The sequence below is a fragment of the Corapipo altera genome, unplaced genomic scaffold, assembly GCF_003945725.1.
Source record: "Corapipo altera isolate COAL_440 unplaced genomic scaffold, ASM394572v1 45, whole genome shotgun sequence".
In the NCBI taxonomy this organism is placed as follows: domain Eukaryota; kingdom Metazoa; phylum Chordata; class Aves; order Passeriformes; family Pipridae; genus Corapipo; species Corapipo altera.
The window spans coordinates 5,917,513-5,941,537 of NW_020884877.1; the positions used below are offsets into that span (position 1 = coordinate 5,917,513).

Consider the following 24,025-nt stretch of genomic DNA (forward strand, 5'->3'; position numbering starts at 1 on the left):
ACTGGCCCCACCTTGCCCCGGGAAACCGGCTCTTTCGAGAACCTGCGGCCTCTCCCCGGGGGTCCCGCGCCCCCTCACGGGATCCCTGCGAGGAGGCGACCGTGGGCGCCTCTGGCCTCGCCCCCTCCCGGCCCCGCTGGCGCTGCCGCTCCCCGCCCGCCCCGCCTCAGGGCTTGGGGCTCAGTGCCGCCTCGGGGCCGCTGCAGCGCCCGGAGCCCCGTCTGCCTGTGCGGGTGCACCAGCCGGGCGCGAGCCCGCGCTCCGTTCCCCGCGGGTACCGCGGCACCCGCAGCCTCCGGGCGCGTGTCCTTCCCCCTCGGGGAGCGGCCGGGACCGCGCTGGGAAACCCCTGAGGCGGCCGAGGAACCTCCAGCTCCGTCCCCAGCACCTGAGGAGACAGGAGCTAACTCCCAGCTGGGTTTTTACCCTCCCGACTAGGGCGTGAAACGGGAAGGAAAATGGAGTCATGCGTTTCACCTGGCCTCTGCGGGAGAAATACAAAGCAGGTGAGGCAGTTCCCTGGGTCTGGCTTACCACACCATGATTTGATGGGAGGTGAAAACATAGGTTAGACTGTACAGTTGTCAACATGAAGAAACGAAAGCCCTTTTTTCAACTCAAGGAGTCTTCCCAAGGTTCCCAAAGAGACTCTCAAGCAGGCAGGGTGCCCTGAGAACAGCTGTACAACAGCAGGCCTGAGATGACCTTGCAGATGCAATTCGGCGAGTGCTAGCAGAGAGGGCTGGAAAATAACACCTTTGTGACCACTCCTCAAAATATTCCAACTCAAATTATTCTTTTTTCAACCCTTACTGAACTAGAGGAGAAGCACCAATGGTAATGCTCATGTCAGATGTACTTCTGGGGTCACTCACTGAACAGCACTACAACCCTGTTCCATAATTTCATTCTGTCTGTAAATGCAGTTTGCCCTGAAAATATCTCTGCTGTTAAACAGGTCTGGAACAAAGAGTGAGTCAAATGCCAAACTCATAATCAATGTAGGTACAAAGGTACAGCCCGACAAAAATCCTTGATTTGATGACAATGAGAGCTGGAATGCCACCCCAGTGGGAAAATTGTTTTTAAAGAGATCAAACATTCACAGGCTAAGTCAGTGCAGCTCAACCCCAACACACAGTATCAGGAATCACTGTAGGGCCAATTTATCCTTAGCTACTCTTGTGGTTTACTTTTATTGGGTGCTTTAAAATAAAGACTTCAAGGAATATTATTTTGACAATGTCTACAATAAAATACATTTTAGTTGAATTCAAATCTTTGTATCTTGCTTAAGTTTGCTTTATGCAAGTTATACCCATCCAACCTAAACCAAACATCCCCTCACGTTATTTAACTCTCCCTCAGTGTAGGCAGGGCACAGACCTGCAGTCCTTACAGGACCCTACACTGCTTCTTACTTTTCTGCTGTTGCTTCAACATCTACCAGCTTCTGCAACATTATTGTTATCACACAGAATAAAAAGCCACAACCCTAGAAGAGTCTCTAATAATTCTGTGCCTGTAATATATAACAATATAATGCTTAACTCTTAGTAGTGTGGGGTTTTTTAGCTGAGAAAACTATAAAAGTAAAGGCAGTTTTAGCAGAGCTGATGGGGTTTTTTTAGAAATAGTTATTTTGCGAGATTACAGAACTCTGCTGAATTGCATTCATTGACTTTTATGAATATTTATCAGACAGCAACAAAGCTTATCCTAAGAACAGCACTATATTTTAATGATGTGAAAGGCAGAATAGCCCAAGCCTTTCATGTTCTTCATATCTTGGTTTGGGGAATTTAAAGTCAGAACAGCTGAAAGAATAAAGAAACATTCAGAGACATGAAAGTGTATTTTACATAGTTTTAATTGTTGTATCTTCTACATTATACCTCCTCCTTTACTTAAAAAAACCCAAAATCTAGGACATTTATGTTTAAAATAAGACAGTTGTGAAAAAAACCAGGACTTTGGCAAATAAACGAGAAAGATTGTGCTATTTTTTATTCTGATAACTTAAAACCTGAAAATTCAACACATGTAACAGGACTACTAGTACAGCTGGCAAAAATATATGCCATGCATACAGGATTTGAATATCACAACAAAGGCTGCAGGGCTGTCCTAGCACTGCGTGGCTGCTTCATTAAGGGAACAGCATCCTGTGAGGGAACCACTCTCAAAGGAAGTCAGGAGTGCGACTGTTTTTCCTGACACTGCATGTCAGCAATATACACAGCATGAAATGATCTCTCCTGCTGTTCTCTCCCACAAATTAAAAGGCAGTGCTGGACAAAGACAAGAGTCTGGCTGTGCTGGTTCCTGTAGGCTCTTGCTTTTTGTCCTTTTTTTAGCATCGGAGAAAGTCAGAGGTTAAGTGAGGAAAGATAAACTGAAAAAAGCAAGAGAGAAAAATAGGGAGGGAAAATGGATTGGGAGGAGAAAGGAGGAAAAGAATTTTCCAGGCACAAAAAGACAAGGATGATGTTATGAGTAATACATTTCACTGATTGATTCACTGACCTTGGAAAAGACATGCTACCTTTTTTGCTTCTATTATCTTCTATCTGTAGATAATAATGCTAGTTGTCCTACCAGCATGCTAAGATCCTTTCATGGAAATATGAGCACTAATATATCCTTGTCAGAGTGTGTACCTGATGAAAGATTACTTACTTCCTGCTCTCAATTTCATAAAAACAGCTCTTAGGATGTTACTAAAAAATTGACTTCTGTCCCTGCTGCATGGAATACAACTGTATTAAAAATAAAAACCTGTAACTTATGAAGATGTATACAGTGATTTTCTCATGAGCTTGTGAATGGATTCTTTACACTCTGACCCTAAACTAGAACAATCAAAAAGCCAAGAGCTCTTATGTATTCAAGGACTTGGAGGAAACCTCCCGAGAGATCTAAAAGTGCTTAGAAGCACATTATGATCGTCATTTAAGGAGTTCCACTGAGTAAAAATGTTATGGTCAGTGCCATGTGAAAAATGCAGAAGGAAAATTACTTGTTTCTGTGAAGTTTTCCGTTTATTCAAAGCTGTGTGTGTATTTCTCTGGTATGACATTTCCATCTTACAGGCCCTTTCCCCACATCATTCCCTTTTCTTGGGTTAGTTGGGCACATCTCCCTTCTAGATGAGCTGTGACCCCATCCCAATTCCCACCATTCTATCTGCCCTTTGTCTCTACCTCCTGCTTTGTTTCCACTTGCCCTAACAATACTCTTGCTCCCCTCCTCTTGTCTCTGTCCCCCTTTCCTCCACATAATGGCTACGCTGCTATCCACTACTCCTTTAACCCCTGTAATCATCACGGGGTGGGTACTCAGAGTACTGCAGGGCTCAAAAATTGTTGGGAGAGCCCTCAGAGGCACTGGAGGCACTGGGAGAGTATATGGGAGCTTTAGGGAGTACAAGGTCCCCTGGGAGGTCCTGGGTAGCACAGGGGTCTGTCAGGAGCACTGCAGGGGACTTGAGGGCTCTGCTGGACTCGGAGAGGCTCTGGGGGTTGGATGCTGGCATGGGTGAGTGAGGGTTACAGTTTCCTATGAATATCAAGCTGAGCTACTCCTGCATGAGTTGCTCATTTGTTCCCTATTTCACATTTTCCCAGCCCTCAGCAATCCAGAGGAGACTAGGAGATTTCGATGATCCGAGACCACGCTTCCAGAGTGGTAGGTTGCTACCACACAACAAAAACTTCTTCATTCAGTCCGTCCTTGCAGAATAATAACATTATTATGGATAATTTCTAGCTCAAAATGTATCAGGGCAATTAGTGCTTTCTTTCAATTTTGAAGACATAATTAGGTTTCACAGCTTAGTTTAAAAATACCTTATTTTCCAAAAGTAAACTTCAGCGTGGCATAGGTTATTGGCAGAGAGTTGCTACGTAAGACTGGCTTGTTTTCTGTCTCTTTTCAGAGTTCAGATTTATTTATGAAGTTCAGCTTTATTTATAAAGGCATTTGTGTACATTTTGTCTTACCTGTCTCGAAGGGGGTAAAGCTTACTGGAAACTGCTGCATAGAAGTTCCCTTGCTGATGGAACTTGTCACAATTAAAACATGAAGGATACCATTGAAAGTGTCAGATTTGGAAAGGTACTTGAAAATGTAGTAGCATCTGAGTGAAATTGTAAAGCTTATCAGCACTTTAATAAATGTCCCTAGCAAATGGGAGAATTATAGTACAATCCTTTGTTAAATCTGATAATGTGGTTATTAATGGGAAATACTAAATAGGTCTACTGAGAAATCTGACTCCTTTCTGTTTTCTAAAAGCACAGTCCTCCAACAAAACACATAGATACATAGATACATGTCACATGGAAATCTTAATAGATCTCCAGTGGGGTGAGTGAAGAGAAATTTATCAGACTCCTCATTTACTTTAACTTAGTGTGACAGCCTTGATTGGCTTTTCCTCTGCATTTCCCCCTTCTGTGTTTCATTTAGTTGAACAAAAATGTAATGCTTATCCTGAGTCTGATAAATTTTAGGCTTTTAATGTTCTTTTGCAGTTGTCATAATATTATATTTTACATGTTTCACTGAACTGAATATAAAATTCTGCAGACAGAAATAAATAAGTAGAAAAAACTAGAAAAAATTGACATGTATTGTGAAAGACAGGTTGGAAAAATACTTGCAAGAAAGATAAAATAACAGGCTTTCCTGCTCTGGAAGTGTAAAGTTACATGGATATAAGTGCAATTTAATAATATCTACATGCTGCTGTTATGTTAAAGTGTTCTTATAAGGTAAACAGGTTTTTCCTTTCCCTGTTCATTTGACCACCATCTCAGAAAATCAATGTGGCTTCTAATCTTACCTTTTAGAACTTGATTCTTCAAATGTCATTGTATGTTTAGGTACCAGCTCAAACAAAACAAAACAAACAAACAAAAAGAAATCTACTGTAGTTATGATGTTGCTAATCTATTGCACATACTTGGGGAAATTTTTAATACTCATGTAATTTTCTTTATTGTGTTTTAGATCCAGTAGCCCCAAAAAGCTTTTCTCTCTTTTGACTTCAGTGATTTGAAGTGGAATGGCACACAGAAATATAGAATCAAGCCATTTTATTCTTGCTCATTACAGTTTTGCTGTTTGGTTCTTTTTTGTACGTGTGGTAAATTACTCTGTACCTGCAGTTTGTGAGATTCAGATAGGACAGCTACTCCTGTTTTAGCAGGTCCCTCATTTATGGGGGAATACTTGCATATATCCCTACACATTCCTGTTGCTTTTGTTCTGCTCTCTGCTACTCAAAACTTCTACATGTAAAATGGAAAAAAAGAGTATAACATAACTGCTATTGCTTAGAAACACTATTCAAATGGCTGAAAATAGCAGTAAAATAATCAACCTTCACTTCAGTTTGTTTGTTCTTTCCCATGTAATACTGTATAGAACTGTATGTGATGGAATACATATGAACCTACCATGTACCTTTCCCCTGGGAATGAAGAGCCTCTGTAGTTGCAGTCTTTCCAGTGTTTTCCTTCCTCTTTCATGAATTAAATACCTAATGAGTCAAAACAGAGCTGAAATGGGATGCAGGCAGTTGAGTACAGGAAGAAGAGTTTACGCTTGGTTTCAGTCTGTGCATTATGGTTTGAGTTATTTTCCATCTCAGTTGATTGACATGAGTATGGAACTTAATGGTGAAAAGGAGAATTGCAACTGTAAAACCAGTTGCAGAGTTGGAAGTAGCGTGTTTTACAACCTCAGACTTTGTTGTAATTTTTTAAATACTCAGATTCTGTTTATTAATCAATTTTAGAGATACAAGCCTGGCAAACTTTAAGGGGCAACACTTCACAATAATCTACTTGTATAATGAAATAGACTGTTTTATCTGGAGATCTCAAATAACTGTACAAAGAAGGTCCCTTCCTCTGAAAATTTTGATTATTTAAAAAAGATTATTAGATACATAGGAAAAACAACTCGAAGCATTGATTTTTCAAAAGGATAGCTAATCTTTCCATAGTTAACATTAAATTTGACTTGTTCTTACGTAACATGAAGAGATTTCTCCATATTAATGTTTCAGTTAGAATCCAGCTTTATGAGATCACCCATCTTGTCTGCATGAGTGATTAGGGGATTTTTTTGCTTTGTTTCTTTTTTATTTTGCTCAATTTGCAATTCACTCTTTTTTCTGCATTTTGTAAAATACTATCTCAGAGCATCTGTGAGCTCTGAAATGTTTTTACCTTTTACTTTCCATTCAAATCAAAGGCATTTAAGTATTTGGACCAATAGGTAATTTAAATTCAATTTGTTTTATTTGTAGTAGCTCATAGGAAATAAGCCATTGTAAGTTTTAGCCCACACTACGGACCTAGGAATTTACTAAACAAGAGAGATCACTCTTCTTTAGGTTTTTCCTATTCTCCCCAAAATCACAGACTGTTGAGAAGTGCTGTGTTCACAGTATGGCTCACTCAGCCTCACTGTGTATAATATGTGCTCATAAAACCATTTCTTGGCATCTCTGGACATCACACTTGCAGAATATATATGGGAAAAGCTGTGCTGTCTTTTGACAGCAGCATAGCCTGAAGGGTTAATACACTTTAATCTCCCCAAATCTTGCTCCCAAGTCTGACTGCACATCTAAGATTAGATGAAAAGAAGGTAACTCATTAGGATTAGAGGATTCTTCCAAACCACAAAGTAAACAGGTGACTTCTACATTTACCTAACACATTTTATTGTGGATTTGTCTGTAAATCTCTGCATTTGGGAGGAAAACTCTCCTGGCCTTGTATTTGCAGAATGCTTCACTTTTGCTGATCCTGCTGTGGGATACAGTGGGAGTTACTATAGGCTACAGATTTTAACTACCAGCTTATTGAACCCCACTCAGAAAAGACACAGATAAACAGTGGTTTCAATTTATACATGTTAGTATTCCCACAGTGGCAAATTTTAGGAAAATAAGCTTACATAGATTAGTCATTAGGCTTTCTTTTCTATGTCCTTAGATAATCTTCTAACCTGCTGTTAAGGAACATGAGCTTTTCAATAAAAGATTAAATATACTTCATCACTGATGGAAAATATTTTTAATCTTCTTAAAATCCTTTTCAATTAATACCAGAGGAATTCAAGTTATTTTGAGGATTACATTGTGCTCATAATCATATTGTTTTGGTTTTTTTTTTATTTTGAGGTGATTTTTTCTAATGAATTAAGAGAGATGGGCCAAATTTGCATGCATGAGAAATAACCAGACATAGATGAATTTGAAAACTTGCTAAAAAATTTATCTAGCTACATATAACCTTGTGTTTGGAAGTGGTATCAAGGAGTAGGCCAAAGTTGCCTATAACTTTAGTTCCAGTGTAAAAAGAAAGACTTTACAGGTTTTCTGTTCATATATACTACCACTTTAAGCCAGAGTAAAAGCTGTTAAAAATATTGCTGGGAAACACTGTTTTGACTTTTTTCATATGAAATCAGCTTTCTTTGAAGTGAGGCAAACGTGGGTACAGCTCTTTACACTCCTCCTTTGGGAGGCCATCTAAAGATGGCAGTGTACTTCTAACACTTACTTACCATGGGAGCATCTGGTTTAGCATTTCTGTTTGGATCAAGGTGCAATTTTGAAGGAAATCTCCTGATCATCCCAACTCACCTACTTGGTTCTCATCACAGAGCAGTTTCCAAGTGCAGACTGACTTAGCTGAAACCAAGAGACAGGGTTCTGCACTCCAATGTGCAGCTGTTCTATCCATGGCACTGGAGCTCTATCCCCACCCTATCAGTGATATCAGGCTCTCATCACAGTGCTCTCCCCACACAGACCCACTCCTATTAGATCATTTGATACTTTCCCTCACATCATTGTCAGGAGCCCCCTGAAAGAATTTCAATGAGTTCTTTTCCCCTGATGGTCAGGCTAGTGCATACCACCTCAGTGGTCCAGGATGCACAGGATTAACTTGTTCATGACCAAAAACCAGTTAAGCAGTGCTAAATTTTTCAGGGAGTGCATGTCAGGAGGAAGATTGTATGTCTGATTAGCAGGTAGAAGAACCTAAATTCCAGTCTTGGTATACTGTCCAGATTTCCTCCAAAGTCTTTAACTGCAAAGTAGATATGAATATGACTCCTGCTGACGATGGTAGCAATTTGCTTCTGAGGTGGCAAGATTAGAGAGTTGCTTTTGAACTGGGATATTACCAGAAGGCTTTCTATTCTCAGTAAGAATAATTCCTGGCTAATAGGTATCATTTAACACTAATGCTGCTTCCCCGCCAGCTGCACAGATCATGATAATCCAAATGATCCCCAAAAATTGTATGTAAGTGTGTGGGAACTGTACTGCCATTGCATTTCTAACTTGGAATATATCCTCGGAGCTAGCAAGGATGGGAAAGGCTGTGCCATAGTACAGCCTGTGGCATGAAACTGAACCCCTTGGTAAGTAATTACCAAAGAATGGGGGAAGTGGCATACATCTGTTGGATCATACTGTTCATGGCAGTGAACAAGGGAGTTCACAAAGCCTGAAAGGTAGCAACAACTACAATTAGATTTCTGTGCATGTGTCACAGCCAAAGAAATACTAAAAGCAATGATCAGAGGAGCTAAAATGAGCTCTGTGAAAAAGACAGTCATCGGTAAAGGTCCTCTTTAGGTGGAATTACCACCTACCTTAAACAAGAGTCATTAAGTATCATTAGACTTGAAAAAGAATTCGTCTTTAAGACTCCCTCAAATCCTCAAGACAATTTCTGTCATAACATATACAACATGCCTTCTCTTCCCTCCCCCAAACTAAACAACTAGAAACTAAACATGGGCAACTTGAGAAAGTTTCACTGGTTGCACAAGTGAATAAACTCTGTTTTGCCTAGGTTGTAGCATGACTTCTGGGGTTACCTGAAGTTGTCCGTGGAAAAATCTTATTTTCAGTTACTTGTTAACTTCTTGAACTTCAGTCACATTGGCCAAAAACCTGAAGGTGTGTGTATGACTCAAGTTGTGAGTCTTTATGTAAGGGAGATGCATTCTTGGCAAACATCTACCCTTGAAAATCAGGTTAGGAAAAAAATGGGGTTTTTTTGCAAAACCAAAACAACACATGACATCTTACCATTGTCCCTTAGAAAAACTCTAATGTCACCTTCTTTTACAGTTGGTGCTAAATTTGGTAGAAGAATTGCTTCCTTATCAGGAACGTGCTCTTTCCTGCGTACTAAATTTGGTTCAATTGTTGTTACCTGCTATGCCTCTGCAAAATTTGTTTTCAGAAGCTCAGATTTTACTCCCCTTTTCATTCCAGGCTTTACCTAACCCGTGCTCCATTCAGTCTCTTTGCAGCTTTGGAGGTCAAAGTCAACCAGCAGAGCCATGAGCTCCCTCCTGCAGTGACCCACCACTGGGTGCAGGTGTGGGGTGAAGGAAACTTGGTTGAATGCACAGAGGGAAGAGCTGAGCCTGCAGGAGAGGAGGCAATGGGTAAAGCAAATCCACACTAGGGGTAATGAAAGAAGTGCCCCCCACTGATGGCAAGAAAAGCCACAACTATTCTGACAAGAGTGTCCAGTAGTCCTCTCAGGTCTCCTGTGCTCACTGTGGCAACTGGTGAGCAAAAGATGGTAGCAGTAATTAGGAAGATCCATGTAGGGTAAGGAGAGAGGAGACACTGAGTGCCAAAACACCTTGCTACAGCTTGGAGAACAAGTAGGTGGGTGATAGTAAACTGCCATGTCTGGAGGAAGGTGAAAAGAAGAGCTCCAGGTAAGGAAAACAGTCTCATTCCCAGGGGTTATCCCAGGCAGTGGGAGGAGCCATAGTCCTGTAGCATTCCACATGATCGCAACATTTGCACCAAAGGATATTAAACTGCACCAGGACCACTAACCTTAATTCTGGTGCTTGCTAACTTTTGGGTGGCTTTTTGCAGCGCTAAGGATCTTTCCCTGTGCGCTGATTTCCAAATAGAAATCAGTACATTCCACTCCAAGGGTTTGGGGCTGTGTCTATACAGTAAGCAGTGGTGTGAAATCAGATTAAACATGACCTAACCAAGGTCCTGATTTTGCCATTTCTCATACTTAACTGGGGTATCTGTTTGGGCAAACAATACTGCTGAAACAAAGGACTGTTTCTCAGAGTGAAGAGTTGGCAAGAGTCTTCTATAACCACAGTATTCTAATTATTAAAAACAATTAAAGTACTATCAGACAGTGAAAAGAATTCATCAATGACTTCAGCTGCAACAAGAACATCATTAAGATAAAGGCACAAAAGTGTCTCTCATTAAGTTAGAGAAGATATAACATTTATACTACCTGGAAAATGTAATATGATATGTAAGTATAATGAGGCTTTTTCAAAGAAGTAGGAGGCAAGACAAAACAAGAATTAATAAAAAAACTAGGATGCATTGAATCAAGGAGTGTAAATATTTTTTTAAAATTAATAATATTTGAAAACATACACACAATGTTTTAAAGAAAGATTATGACCTTTTAACTATTTTGATTTATACTATTTTGAACTTGCACTTTTTTCCCAGTCTGAAAGCCTAATTATAGGCAAAATATGACTTGAGGTTGTCTTGCCAAAACATGAGTGAAGCTTAGCAACAAGTACATATTTGCATAAATAAATTATATCATTCTTTTTCTGTTGTTTTATAATACCACGTTCAGCCTATAACAGCACAGACATAATAACCACTAAGACTTTAAAAAAAAATCACTTTAAGAATTACCTAGCAAAACATTTTCTCATCAATAGCTTTGCATAAGTCTCATCAATTCTGAAATTATGATTTGCTGTCACTGCATACTTGAAGAAATCACAACTTTTTCCCTACTGCTTTCTCTATCTTGCAAATTAGATGCTCATGACACAGGAAAAGATGTCAGCTTTCACACTTCATCAGCCAATTGGTTCAGGAGCACCACTTTTGGCTCCCAGCAGAATACTTAAAATTAAGAGCTTCCCAAAATTCAGTGTCTAGGTGCAAACTACTGGCTTATGTAAGCTATACTTCAGCACAGCTCCAAGCCAACTTATTTTCAGCTGGTTTATGATACAAACTACACCCACTAAGGAACAATTGTGTGCCTTAAGGATGGAGATGGGAGTAAGCTGAGTATACAAAAAAAAAATCCACATTAAAATAGACATTGCAGGCACTTGCTGACTCATGTGTTCAGGCAAACACATAGACTTTTTTATCTACCATCTTGTCTTCCTTAGCTTGAGTGAATTCCTTGACTGTTCTTGAAAATCTGTCCCTATCTGAAGTAACTGTGGACAACGCTGCAGTGTTTTTGTACAGTGGGCTGCATCAGATCATCTTGAAACTGAGTACAGAAACCTGTTAAATAAACTTATCACCACCCAATCTGGATTTTTTTACTTTCTATGCAAGCACTTTTAGTGTAAAGCTTCCTTTTGTTAAATCTCTTTTCTTATTAAACATTAAGAAGTATCAAAACCAATTCCTCTTTTGCTTCATAATTCGTGGTTCTTCCCAAACAGAAGCAGATAGATACAGATGCCTCAGAAGAATCCAGAGATGCATAGTCAGTAAAATAGCCAACCTTTTGTTCTCTTCTAGAGAAGAATTCAGCTAAACTCTCTCTTAGCTGTACCATACATAATTCTAAAATCTTTGCTTCTTGTGGACAAACAGAGCAAAAATATAATTAGTTCTGTGTTCCCTGTAGTTTTGATGTTTATGAAATTTAAAATCTGTACATTCCCTGTAGAATTTTCTCAGTTAAAGACTTCAGGTGTGAAAGGTTGGAATATGAGGTGAGAATTAAATGATTTTAAACTTTTGATACCCGAAGACAATGCATTTGACAATAAGTATCTCCCTAATTTTGGGTGTATAAGAAAAATCCTAGAAAGGATAAAGTTCTTTAATATGTTATATGCACCTGTCCATGCAACATGCTACAGACAGTTTCTGGTAGATGCAGCAGATTTCAGCTGTGACAGTATTTTGCTGTTCTCAAATGATTACACCAGGGATTAAATTTCATATGATTTCACAAAATATATGAAAAAGCTACAATGCATTTCTACATGAAGCAATAATTCCCTCTATTAAAATACTGCATGATAATTACCTTTTGTATTGTCTTTAAATTAGTCTTCTTAGTTCAGACTGTGTGGCACTATATAGATAAGTTTTTATTAATTGGCTTTGTGGGGTTTTTTCCCCCTCTTTGTTGCAGTGACTTAGTATCATGTTCTCTCTGTGTACAATGCAGGCTGAGGTTAAGTCTTCCATTCACTTACAATTCTCTTCTCTCCAGTATTTTTTAAGATAAATATTTCTTCAATGTGAATATTTTCTTTTAGGGTTACTTATTTTGTGGTCTTTCACACTGAAAGAAACCAGACCAAACCAAAGTAAATGTGGTAGACATGAATGATGACTTTTTTTTACATAAAACTTAGAAGAAAGCTCATGAAAAAAGTTGAGTTATATTTAGATCTGTCCTTCAATTAGCATTTCTTTGTGCTGAACATGATAAATGCCTCAATAACCTTGACAGAAGCTCTGAGATTTTTTTTAATGTGGAATTCTAAATATTATATATAGCATATGTATATAGATATATAAATTTCGCATCCTTTAAGTAGCAATTATGCCCTGTAGCCAGGCATTTGCTAGTAACTAATGACTGGGTGGGGTAAGGAGATTATCTCTTACTATTTCTTGCTTAATCATTGATTTTCAACAGGTGCCAAACACATTCATTAAGGAATTACTTTAGAAACCAGGGAGAAATTAATTTTTCCAGAGAGCCTTACTGTCTTTAAAGCTGATAGCTGTAATTTTGAATTTTGAACGTCTCCAGTGACTATCAGCCTGTGCAGCCCTACCCCTCCTATTTTCCATCTCACCGTATAATCTCCTTCTCACCTGTCTTTCCTCTGCTTTCACCCTTGCTGCACTCCCCTTCACCCCACCTTTCCCGAGCTCCCCACATAGATAATCTCATTATAACTAAATACCACCTGAAGAATTGCGAAGGACAGCGCCGCGCTCACGCCAACTCTTCCGAAGGCTGCCCGGGGCCCTCGGCCTGGCTGCCCGGGATACAATCCCTTTCCTGGGTGGCTCCTCTTCCCCGCCTCCCTTCGGGCCCCGCACCGGGACCGCGGCGGCTGCGGGAGCGGGGACCGTGCGCGCCGCCAGGGGGCGGTGTCGGCCCTGCCACGGCCCTGCCCGGGGCTGTGCGGGGCTGTGCGGGGTTGGGGCTGTGAGGGGCCAAGTCCGTGCAGATTGGTGCGGGTCCGGGTCTGTGCGGGGCTGAGCGGGGCCGTGCGGGTCCGGGGCCGTGCGGAGCGGGACCGCCGCGAGCCGTGAGGGAAGCGAGCAGCGGGGAAAGGGCGGCGAACTCGCAACTCCGCACGACCTGCCCTGCTCTGGGCTCGTTTGCAAGAGACGGAGGAGCCCCAGCGCGAGTCTCCACCGTTTCTTGCGAGTCCCCCTCACGCCTCGCACCCTCTCCGCCGGCCCGCCCTCGGCAGCCGGTTCACCTCACACCCGCAGCCCCTGCGGGCAGCGCTCCCTCGCGCGGCGTCGCTGCCCCCGCCACAGCGCCTCTGGCCGAGCGCTGCGGGACGTGTCACTTAAGTCACCTCTCCCACACGCTGCTTTTACCCTGGCACGGGGGGCAGCAGCCCAAACCCGCCTAAACCTCGTGCGGGGAAGCATTCCCGGGCCGACCCAGCTCCCGACGGGTGACACTGCCCTTCCTGCACCCTCTTCCCGAGGGTTGTGGCGGGGGCGCCCGGGTGTGATCACGGCCTCGCAGCCCCACCTGCCCTCGCCCGCACCGCCCCGAGCGCCCGTCCGGGCGTCCCGCGGGCACGCCCCTCCCCGCGCCCATTGGCCGCCGCGGCGCCGCCGGGGGGCGGGCGCGGTGCTGATTGGCCGAGCGGGCCGTCCCTCAGCGCCGCCCGTCAACACACGCCCGGCTCCTGTCACAACAGCGCGGGGCTGTGGCTGCACTTCCTGCGTGCCCCCCGCCCCCGGCACTGCCGCGTCCCGCCGGGCGCCCCGCGCTGGGGCACGGCCATGGCTCCTCCGGGGAGAGCTGCCGGTGCTGTTGTTGCCGCCGCACCGTGAAGGGAGCGCCGCGGGACGCCGTCCGCTCCTCCGTCCGTGTGACCCCCCCCCCCCCGCCCTCCCAGCGCCCCGGAGAAGTTGACGCCGCTGGCGGGGCGATGGCAGAGGCTGCCGGCGGCAGAGAGCAGCCCGCGGCGGGCCGTGCCCCTGCCGACGCCGCGCACCGTGCCGAGGAGGAGCCCGAGCCGGCTTCGCTGGACGCCCCGGCGGGGGCCGCGGGCAGGAGGCGAGAGCGCCGCAGCGGCGTCTCGGCCGTCGGCACCGCCGAGCGCTTCCCCGGCGGCAGCCTGGGGCCGGCGGCAGCGCCCGACCCCGACGCCTGCCTGCTGGAGGCGGCCAAGGCCACCCCGCGGAGGAGCAGCATCATCAAGGTAAGGCTGCGCCGCCCCGCCCGAGAAGTTTCCGCGGGTCCCGCCGCCGGGCTGCCCGGGCTGGAGCCGCCCTGCGGTGTGCCCGGGGCCGCGGGGGGAGCCCGCCGGGGAGGGGGCGGTGGGAGCCCGCCGGGCTGGGGCTGCGCGCACTCTCCGCGCAGGGGGAGCAGCCGCTCCGCTCCGCTCCCCGCCCTGCAGCGGGCAAGGGCGGCGGGGCCGCTCCCGGAGAACGGTGGGTCCCCGGAGCGGGGGGCTGTTCTGTGCCAGGGCGCTGCTCCCGCCGCCCCGGGAGCTGTCGGGGTCCCACCCGCGCTCCTGTGTGACCCGTGGGTTTCGCAGCGGGGCAGCTCCCCGCCGAGTTGTAAAGTTATTTTGTGTTGCAGCTCCTATCTGTTCTTATTTAATATTCATGAAATACCTGGAGGCAGAATAAATAGCTTCCACAGCGCTGGATTTCTTTGCTTTTGACTAGCAAAATATGCAGTGGCACAAATTAACAGGAGGTGTGTTTGGACACAGGATGTAGTACAGATTGCTACGGAGCAGCGCCGTGTGTTTAGCACCCTTAATGTCAAATTAACAGGTCGGGCGTGATCTTAAAGCCTCCGCCTTTGTTATGTTTTGGTAAGGAAAATGGCTTTATGATTATGTTAATTATTTTTCCGGTTTAATTTTTAAGAATAAACTATGTGGTTTCGAATTAAATGGTATCTCCTTGCGAGTACGTGGGCTAATCGCTAGTTTCTGGGGAACCGATGAATGAAGTCTCCTGGGCAAACTTAATTTAGCATACGGTCACACGTGATTCTCTTGTAGTGATTTGCACTTGGAAGGCATTGGGAGAACAGTGGAAAATGAGACTTCACTTCTCTAAATGTGTGAAGGCACTGGGCAAAGCTCTAGCTCAAGGCAAGAAGGAAGAATACAGGCTTAGCTCTTACAGCTTAGTATGTCTATTCAAAGGAAGAATAGAAAAGCAAAACATTTGCTTTTTGCATTTTAAAGTTTTCAAGTCAGAGGAGACCCGAAGTAGCTAAGTGCAAAACAGCCTCGAGGATCCTTTGCAGGTTTCACCTTGAAATATTAACCCATTAAGCCCAACAAAGCATTGAATGGTGGTTTTAGTCTTCTAAAGACTAATGTGATGGGAATACTTCCAATCTCAAGCTGCATAAATGCTTTACTAAATCAGGACCAAAGTTCTGTAACTGTACTGGTATGGAAATGGTATTTTTTTCTTGGAGTTGTGTGAAGGCTTCAGAATCTGAAAATACACAATCTTGGATTGCAATTAAGAAACATTGTTGTTTTGCAGACTATACCAGTAGATATGTTTTAATCACGTAAATGGCGTATAAATGTTGATGACTGGGTAGCATTTTCACTACAGGCTGGCAACAATACTACTGAGAGTGATAATGATCACTCCTCTAACTGAAGGAAATTTCTTCAGATGCATCCTGGGATGGTGTTTACCAGGAGAGAGATTTCTGACAGAGATAAGAAAGAATTAATGTTGTTAAACAAGGAACTGGTAAGGCCTCATCTGAAATACTGGGTCAACTCAGTTTCCTGTGTTTAGGAATGGTGCAATCTGAGGCAGATGCATAGAAGGATAGTGAGGACGGGCTGATAAAGTCAATGGATTGAATGCTGTATGAGGGAAAATTTGATTTCATGGACAAAAGTGAAGGATGCCTGTGCATAGATCCAGTCTGGAAACTCAAAAGTTATTCCAGGCACCATAAGAATTTGAATGAATATCATAATTTCTTGTGCTAGAAATGGAATGAAAAATACTGTAATTAATCTTAAATGTAGTTGTTAAGCAGCTGGATGAAATTAGATAACATGGCTGTGTCTGATAACAGGTATCTGAACTTGAGAATTCCCGGGCTGTGCCTCTCTAAAGGCAACTGTTGGGGCCCCATAGAGAGCATTGTGTTTCTTGTCCCACAAGGCTGTCTCAATGGTATATAAAATCACAGTTTTCCTTTGGCATTATACTAGTGAATAGGAAATACTTTTAACTTGGGCTAGAAATTAAATAATTTATTTGTCTGCATCTTTCAGGAATTTCTGATGTCGTAGGAGATGTTCAGCAGGTGTTAGGTGGAAGTTTTAGATGGAATTAAGATAAAATCCTGCAGTTTATTTTACCTCTTTTTTCAACTCACCTTCAACATGCAGGATTTCTGCTCAAGCATAGCATGTTTTGCTGGGGAAAGAATTTAACAATATTTTATTATATTTGTTTAATTCTGAAAAGTCTGTATGTTCATCTAAATTTATAGTCAAAATAGTATTCCATTGCTTTCTTTAAACTGATCTTGCCAGCTGAAAAATGAGGCTTAAGAAAGCAAAGGAAGTTGGACAGTAAGGACAGAACTGCAGGAGTTGAACACTCTTGCCCTGTTTTTCCATTTCTCTCCTGGCTATTTAAAGGTGGACTTCAAACTCGAGTGGTCTTGCTCAGTTAAGCAGAACGTTAAAATTCTGTAGATTCAGATGATCAAAGTACACTTTTAACAGCATTTTTTTTCCCCAGCTGTCTTTTAGAACTCAGGAAGTCTCAAGGTTAGCATCTGAGAGCACGGTTCCAGTGGAAGCCAGACTTGCTTACATTGGAGTGTTCTGGCATCCACAGTATAACTGTGAAGTACAAAGACTTGAACTGGGACTTGCTTTGAAAACCTTTCCTGCAGCAAATTACACTTGGCGTATACTGCAAGTAAAATATGAACCCTTCTAGATAATCTTCAGTGCATTCGTGTGCTCTATATTTGGCTTCAGAAACAAGAGAACTCATTTATATAAAAAGAACAAAATGTAGCCAGAATATTTTTATTCCCGTTTTGCTTTGCTGATGTTCACAGCTTTGTAGATTGAGGTTAAGTTTAAAATAGGATTCATGAGAGATACTTGTGGCCATTCTTGTGCATTAGAAAATTTCCCTAATACATGTGTATTAGTTGTTTTTTTAGGGTTTCTGTTTGTTTGAGGTTTTTTTCCTGTTGCAAGGAAGAAGTAAATGGTCTTACTACAGAACTGGAGCAAGAAAGGGAGTTTGCCATGAGGAGCCTGAAATCAGAGTATGATGCTTGGGAGTAAACTTAGATAAATAGCAAGAGATCATAGAACTTGAGTCATTTTCTAAAAAGCCTAAAGATGGACCATCCATTGATTAAATTATTTGCCAAGTGTTTCTTTTTTCTATTTTTTTTCCACCTTGGGAATAATCCTGGGCCAATTGTTTGCATAGAAAATGTTAATTGCAACCATTTCCAGGCTAGGAGAGCAGAAGACAGTGCTCAAAGAACTGGATGTCTTCTTTCTTTACATGTAATGCTTCCTGTGGGGGGGTTCTAAACAGCGTTGACTGATGTTGTATTCCTTCTGGCATGTTCCTTCTGAAATTGCCATGTACAAGCATTTTAATAAACGGGTAGGAAGGCTGCGTAATTTGTTATGTAATGTCTCCTGAAATATTTTGTAACTTTCTATGAAAATATTTCCCTGTCAATTCTTATCAGGCTTCTCTCTGCTTTGTTTGCATGCAATACAAACTTTCTGGATTGTGTGTTTGTTTTTTTTTTTTTTTCTTCCTGGATCTTTGTGTCAAGATACTGTAGCAGATAACACAGCTCTGTGTTGCGTTAGTAGCAACAGACTGTGCCCAGGAGATGAACTTGAAGTAGCAACTGCAGAGTCAAGACTTTTAACTTCGGGCCCAGTAGAGCTATGAGACTTCTCACTGAAGTTCTTCCAAAGGCCATTTGCTTGCTTCATGCAGAGATTTTTCTTTAAAAGCCACTTGAGTTGTCCTTGCCCATAATATACTACTAGTTTAAGAACTCCAAGGATTAGTGTTTTGCAATTGAAGTCATCAGTGGAAGTGTATCAAGATAGCCAGCTGTCTCATTTCAAGACTTGTGTTTATCCTAGTGACATTTTTAGCTTTAAGAAAACAAACCTGCAATAAAAACAATGAGGCTTAGTTTCTTTCAGTTTGTGTTCTGAAGTGTGGTGGCACAATTTAAGTGTTCTAAATGCGTGCTACATCTGTCTATGCAACATGACTATTTAAGGCTTTTTTTTCATAAGGCAGACTTGTTCAGGACTGTAATGATTCTCCAGTAACTCTTGCATAGCTTTCTGTTGTGTAAGCTTACATTTATACACTTGCTGTGTAATAATCTAAAACTATGACTCTGAAAGATTCATTAAAGCTGATTAATTACTTGATAGTCCAGTGGTGATTTTATCACAACTGCATTCTTTGGCATGTTCATATGTACCATATAAAAAGAGGAGAATATTTAGGTAGGAATTACATTAAATAATTCAGTAGAGCCTGAAAAAGTATTGGGAAGGGCAAGAATGGCATGTCTAGCCATGCAAAGACTGGCACAAAATGAGAAATTCATCATGTGGATCAGGAAAAAGGTAACTGGTGGGGGATATTTTCATGTATGTACATTTCCAAACATCGTGGAGAGAGAAATGGGGAAATTATGTTCATTCTCTTTCATAGAACGTGAAGTCAGGAAAAACCCAGGGATAGTTCTTTAACAGTGGGTTTAAAATACATGGCAGCATTTTCTGATGCAGCATGTGATTAAATCATGCACTTAGCAGCCACAGAAAGCTGTGGCAGTCAGAAATGTAAATGGGTTTGAGCTGGTTTGAGATGACAAATTGATGGAGGAGACCTTCACAATGCAGCAAAAGCATCTGGCTTAGAAAGTTCCTAAACTACAAGTGGTTGAACACTGGGAAGCCACAGCAGAGAATTGATCACTTTGTGCTTTCTTGCTTGTTATGCCTCCCCAGGCATGTCCTCCGTAGCTGGGATACCAGCCTAGACTGACCTTTATCTAACCCGGTATCTGGTTGTCAAGAAAAACTTAAATACACTGTTAAGAGACCCAGGAAACTGTTTTCCATTATTGCTAGTGTAAAAATTTCTTAGAAATGAAAAGAATCTTCTTTGTTGATTTAGTTATTTCAAATTAATTTTTGCCAGCTTTACAAAAGAGAAGGAGTTTGGGGATATTTCTTGGATTGCTGTGGCGTAGCTGTTTGTATTTTCATAACACTGCACCTGTTATTCCATACACCATAGTTTTTCCATAAGCATCTACTTAAGACAGGTTTCAACAGAACAAGTAGTAGTTGTAGATCTGCTTTTGTCAAATAAATTATATCCAGTATCATTGAAGATGGGCAGTTTTCCTATGAATTGTTGCATTTATCACTAAGATTCCCATTGAGGGCAGTAGGCATTTCATACTGGGTTTAACCTCCACCTCTTCCCTCTTTGTTCTTAAACAAAGCAACATTGGTGGATTGAGTATGGCTGTGCCTAAGTTGATAACCTTGTAGCAAGAAAGATTTAGGTCTTGTGGATTTTTTTGTGTCAAGCTGTCATTAATAATTATCTGTAGCAATGGAAACCACTATCTGTAAAATGAGATTCAGGTGCAGGATTGCTCATATGGATCTTGTGAAGCTGCCCTAACGGCTCATTTAGCTTCTTATGCTTTTCAGGGACCTAAGTTTTGCCAAAAAAGTTTTTCTGAGGTTTTTTTTTTCTGTGCAGGCCTGGAGTCACTCACTTTTGCTGCTGGGCATTTTATCATGTACCTTGTGCCCCAGTCAATCTATGAATAATAGTTGAAGGTTTCTTTCCACTCGATTTCATGGAATTTTTCATTTTAATTCAGGCTTTCAGTTTCTGATGATTACATTTGCCTCAAAATACAGTAATTCTCTGCACTCTAGTAAAAAATTACTTAAGTTAACCTCTGCTTAAGGAGAACTTGGGGCCTGGCTAAAAGTCTCTTAAAAAATCAATGGGTGGCTTTGCACTGACTTCTTGAAACTTTAGTTTGAAGTTTTAGTACTTAAAAAAACCCCAATTCAAACAGCCTACATCCAGGACGAAGTGCTTCTGTTAAATTTGTAGCAAACTTGTCTGTTATACTGCCTGCTAACTCTAGAGTAGTTTTCTTGTCATTTGGTTCCAATGTAAGACATGACTACTGATCTCATTAAACATGTGGGTAGAGATGGATAATGGCATCAGGTTTGTGGTATCTTTCCATACAGGTTCATAATAGTCAAGGTGACTTGAGTGTCATGCACTGAAATTACTGAAAGGTGACCTTTCTGTAGGATAACAGCAAGTCCAGTGGTCTGCAAACACAAGTTCTGGCAGGTCTTTTCAGGAAACTGTTTGATAGGTTTTCTAGGTAAGAGGTACGAGCTGTTATGGTCGGGAATAAGAGACGAAGTTGGTGATACTGGTTGATTTGTTTTTAAATTATGTACACAAAGACTATTGTGCAGAAGTACATAAATAATGATTAAAAATAATGTTCTGATGGAGTACTGGTGCTGGTGGGTAGAGCAGCATTGGAGGAGGAATGCTTTCTACTGATTTCCAAATATGTTAAGCAGCTGTTTATATAAAACTGAGTTTTCGTATGTGTGCAGAGATGCAAGTCCTATTTCTTATGCTAATATTTTATTCATTTTGTAGTTCTGCTGAGATCAACGCCATCTGTAACAAAAATGTTTTAATTGAGTTAATGGTATATTTTTTTTTTTGTTCTTCCCCACAGTAGATGTGAAAATGCAGGCAGTTACTGTAGAACCAATAATACATCTGCTGTGGTGAAACATTTAGCTGATCATGCTCGTAAACCTAACGTATTTTATTTCTTTCCAGGATGCACCTGGTAGGTGTAATTTCTGGTAATAGCTTGTTGATTTTTCTGAGAGATAGGGAATGATGATTAATATAACTTTTAATTACGCATGTATTCTAGCTTATTTTTTTTTTCTTTTGACCAACGTGACTTGGGGGTTTTGACATGCGTGACAGTTTAGGAACTACTCGGACTCGATTGAAAAATAAAGTTCTACAAAAGGCTAAATGCCTTTACTAGAAACTAAAAGTTTTGAAGACTGCTAAAGATCTTTGTATAGGTCTGGAAATGGATTTATAGTCAAAGCCTTGTTCCTAAATCTTACTGTGTCATAAGTATTTTGGGATTTGAAGCCTACTATAGAATCAAAGTTTAAAAGCTAACTGACACCAAAGTATTACTACTTTACTACAGTACTGAGAGGATTTAAAAAACATACTCTAGCTGTAAATGTGTACTGTGAAGATTTGATTCTGCTTCTGAGTTGCATGCTCAGAGGAGTGCTGACACTCACACCATATCTTGGATAATCCTAACTAAAACAGCTACATGAAACATTCATTATGTTCATACTGATTTTCCCCCCAGATCCCAGCTGACCTCCAGGTTGACCTGTGTCATGCTGCTGTGGTACTTTGAGGGGCAAAAGGAGCATGTCTCTGCTGCCCAGCACCTTGTTCAGAGATTCATACAAAGTGGAAATTTGCTGGAGTACTGCAAAGTTGTCGTGTGTTGACTGTGCATGTAAATGACTACAGAAGAAGCAGGCTGGTGGATAATTAGGACTCAAAAATCATTGCTTGCTGGATGTTTGTTTTGGTAACTTGGATACAACTTCTGAATGGGCAGTAAGAATTTCTTTGATATCTATTCAGTATGAAGCTAGTTACTTAATCACATACCTTTCAAATAAGTCTAGAATCACCTCAAGTGTAGTGCTTGTGGTTTACTCTTTTATGGACCCAAAGTCCATAGAAGTCAAGCTAATACTGAGCAGTCATTCTCTCAGCATCATTTGGATCTCACTCCTTGTACTGTATTATATGTGGGCACAGTGTATTTTTATTTCATTAGATTGTTCTGATGTATTGCTGATCTGTTTTGATTGTAGTCTACAAAAAAATTTTGTTGTTTAGCTCTTTCAGGTAGTTTGGAGTGAAAACACAACAACAACGAAAAAAAAGAGTTCCTTAAGCAAAATACAGGATGTACTTGTGGTATGAAATGCCTGCTGCTTACAGTCGTGGCAATATCCATTTTGCTTTTTTGTATACTGGTGTACCTTTCTCTGTTTTGTATTGATGCATCTCCTAGAAAGTGAGTCAGCTTAAAAACCAAGACAAAACCAGAAGAACAAACAACCAAACAAAAACTTCTCTCAGGAGTATTGATGAAAGAGATTCCATGAATTTAAGAAATTGTGTGACATTGAATCCTACTGTGAAGTCAATACTTTTCGAGGAATATGTGTGCTTTAGTGACTGCATGTTAGCTACACCATGCTTGCAAGAAAAAGGCAGGATGCAAATAGCAATAGGAAGTAAAACTCCTTGATCAGGAATGAGGTTACTCAGTGCTTGAGTAACCGGGAAAGCCACAGGACAGAACAGGGTGAGAGCATGTCTAGAAGCTGAAGTGAAGTTCAGAAAATTGGATTATATGTAATCTGAATGCTGCTGGGAGGGGAGGCTGTCACGGGGAACATGCAAGGCTGAAATAACACTGGGAAGCCTGGCTGAGAGGTTGGGCAGTGGAGTCAGGAGTCAGCCAAGAGGGCACAGGCAGGGTAGGGGTGAGGTGAAGGACCAGGACTCTGAGAAAGAATCTGGAACACAACCACTGGGTCTCATTTGCAGACCCAGCACTGAGCTCCCCTGCAGGGCAAGTCATACAGAAGAAAATATCAGTTTGTTGCCTGAGCTGAATTGCTCAGGACTAGTGTACTCCTGGACATGTGCAGTACTAGAGGTGTGTAGGTGTTTAAGGGGAGTGGCAGCTGAATGATGGACAGTTCTGGGGTAGAGTGGGCAACCTCCAAAAGGGCACAGGGTGGCTGCCAGGAGGCCAGAGGGATTTTTTTGCCACAGGCACATGTGGCAGCTCCGATTGAGAGGACAAGAGGAGGATGATGGAGGGCTGCCTTGGTCCTGCTCTCTTGTCAGCTTGGCAGTTGAAACTAATTCCTTGCATACTTCTCTTCTTGAGTGAAGCTTGCCCCCTGTTTGAGCATCACTCACTAGGCTTTCCACACCTCCATAGTATTTAGGAAAGTTTTACCATTGTACATTAATATCACGGTGGTCTTTTAATTTCAGTTTTCTTGTTGGGATTTTTTTAGGAGATGAGATATTCTTGGTGGATTCTGTCAGTTTTAGCCAACTGTTGCTATTTGCATAGAAGAATAAAAAGCATCATTTTTACTTAACATTAGATTTTTCTCTCAAGACACTTATGGAATACATTATAGGCAACACTTATTTTAAATGTAGATGAGTCCTGGGTTCTTGCATTCATTTTTCTTTATAATCCATAGTTTTGTTTGGAAGACCCATATGATTTTATTTTTTGTTGTTCTTTTAATTTGGTAACAATTTTCATGAATATCTGATTAGAAGTTGCATTTGCTCAGCTAAAGGGATGCTGAACTCTTCAAGCTAGAGCTATCAGGAGAGAGCACTACGAATGAACTACTGCAAGATCCCTCCTCTTTTACCAAATGAGATTATGTAGGAGATGATTAAATTAATTTAGTAAATGTAATAGTTTAATAAAAGAACTATATTCCCTTGGAGTAT

The 24,025-nt window shown here is 41.7% G+C and overlaps 1 protein-coding gene and 1 long non-coding RNA gene across 2 annotated transcripts in view; both read left to right on the forward strand.

Annotated features, from left to right (window-relative positions):
• Positions 1 to 224: 224 nt before the first annotated feature.
• On the forward strand, positions 225 to 5,606 carry LOC113944254. Its single transcript, XR_003526620.1, has 3 exons — positions 225 to 506; positions 3,627 to 3,687; positions 5,014 to 5,606. It is a non-coding gene; the product is annotated as an uncharacterized LOC113944254 (long non-coding RNA).
• Positions 5,607 to 14,111: 8,505 nt separating this feature from the next.
• PLCL1 (phospholipase C like 1 (inactive)) overlaps positions 14,112 to 24,025 on the forward strand; it is a 195,708-nt gene continuing 185,794 nt past the window's right edge. Inside the window, exon 1 of the mRNA XM_027636654.1 lies at positions 14,112 to 14,517. Coding sequence (XP_027492455.1) covers positions 14,245 to 14,517 — 273 coding nt within the window. The 5' untranslated portion in view covers positions 14,112 to 14,244. The remainder of the gene's footprint in view (positions 14,518 to 24,025) is intronic.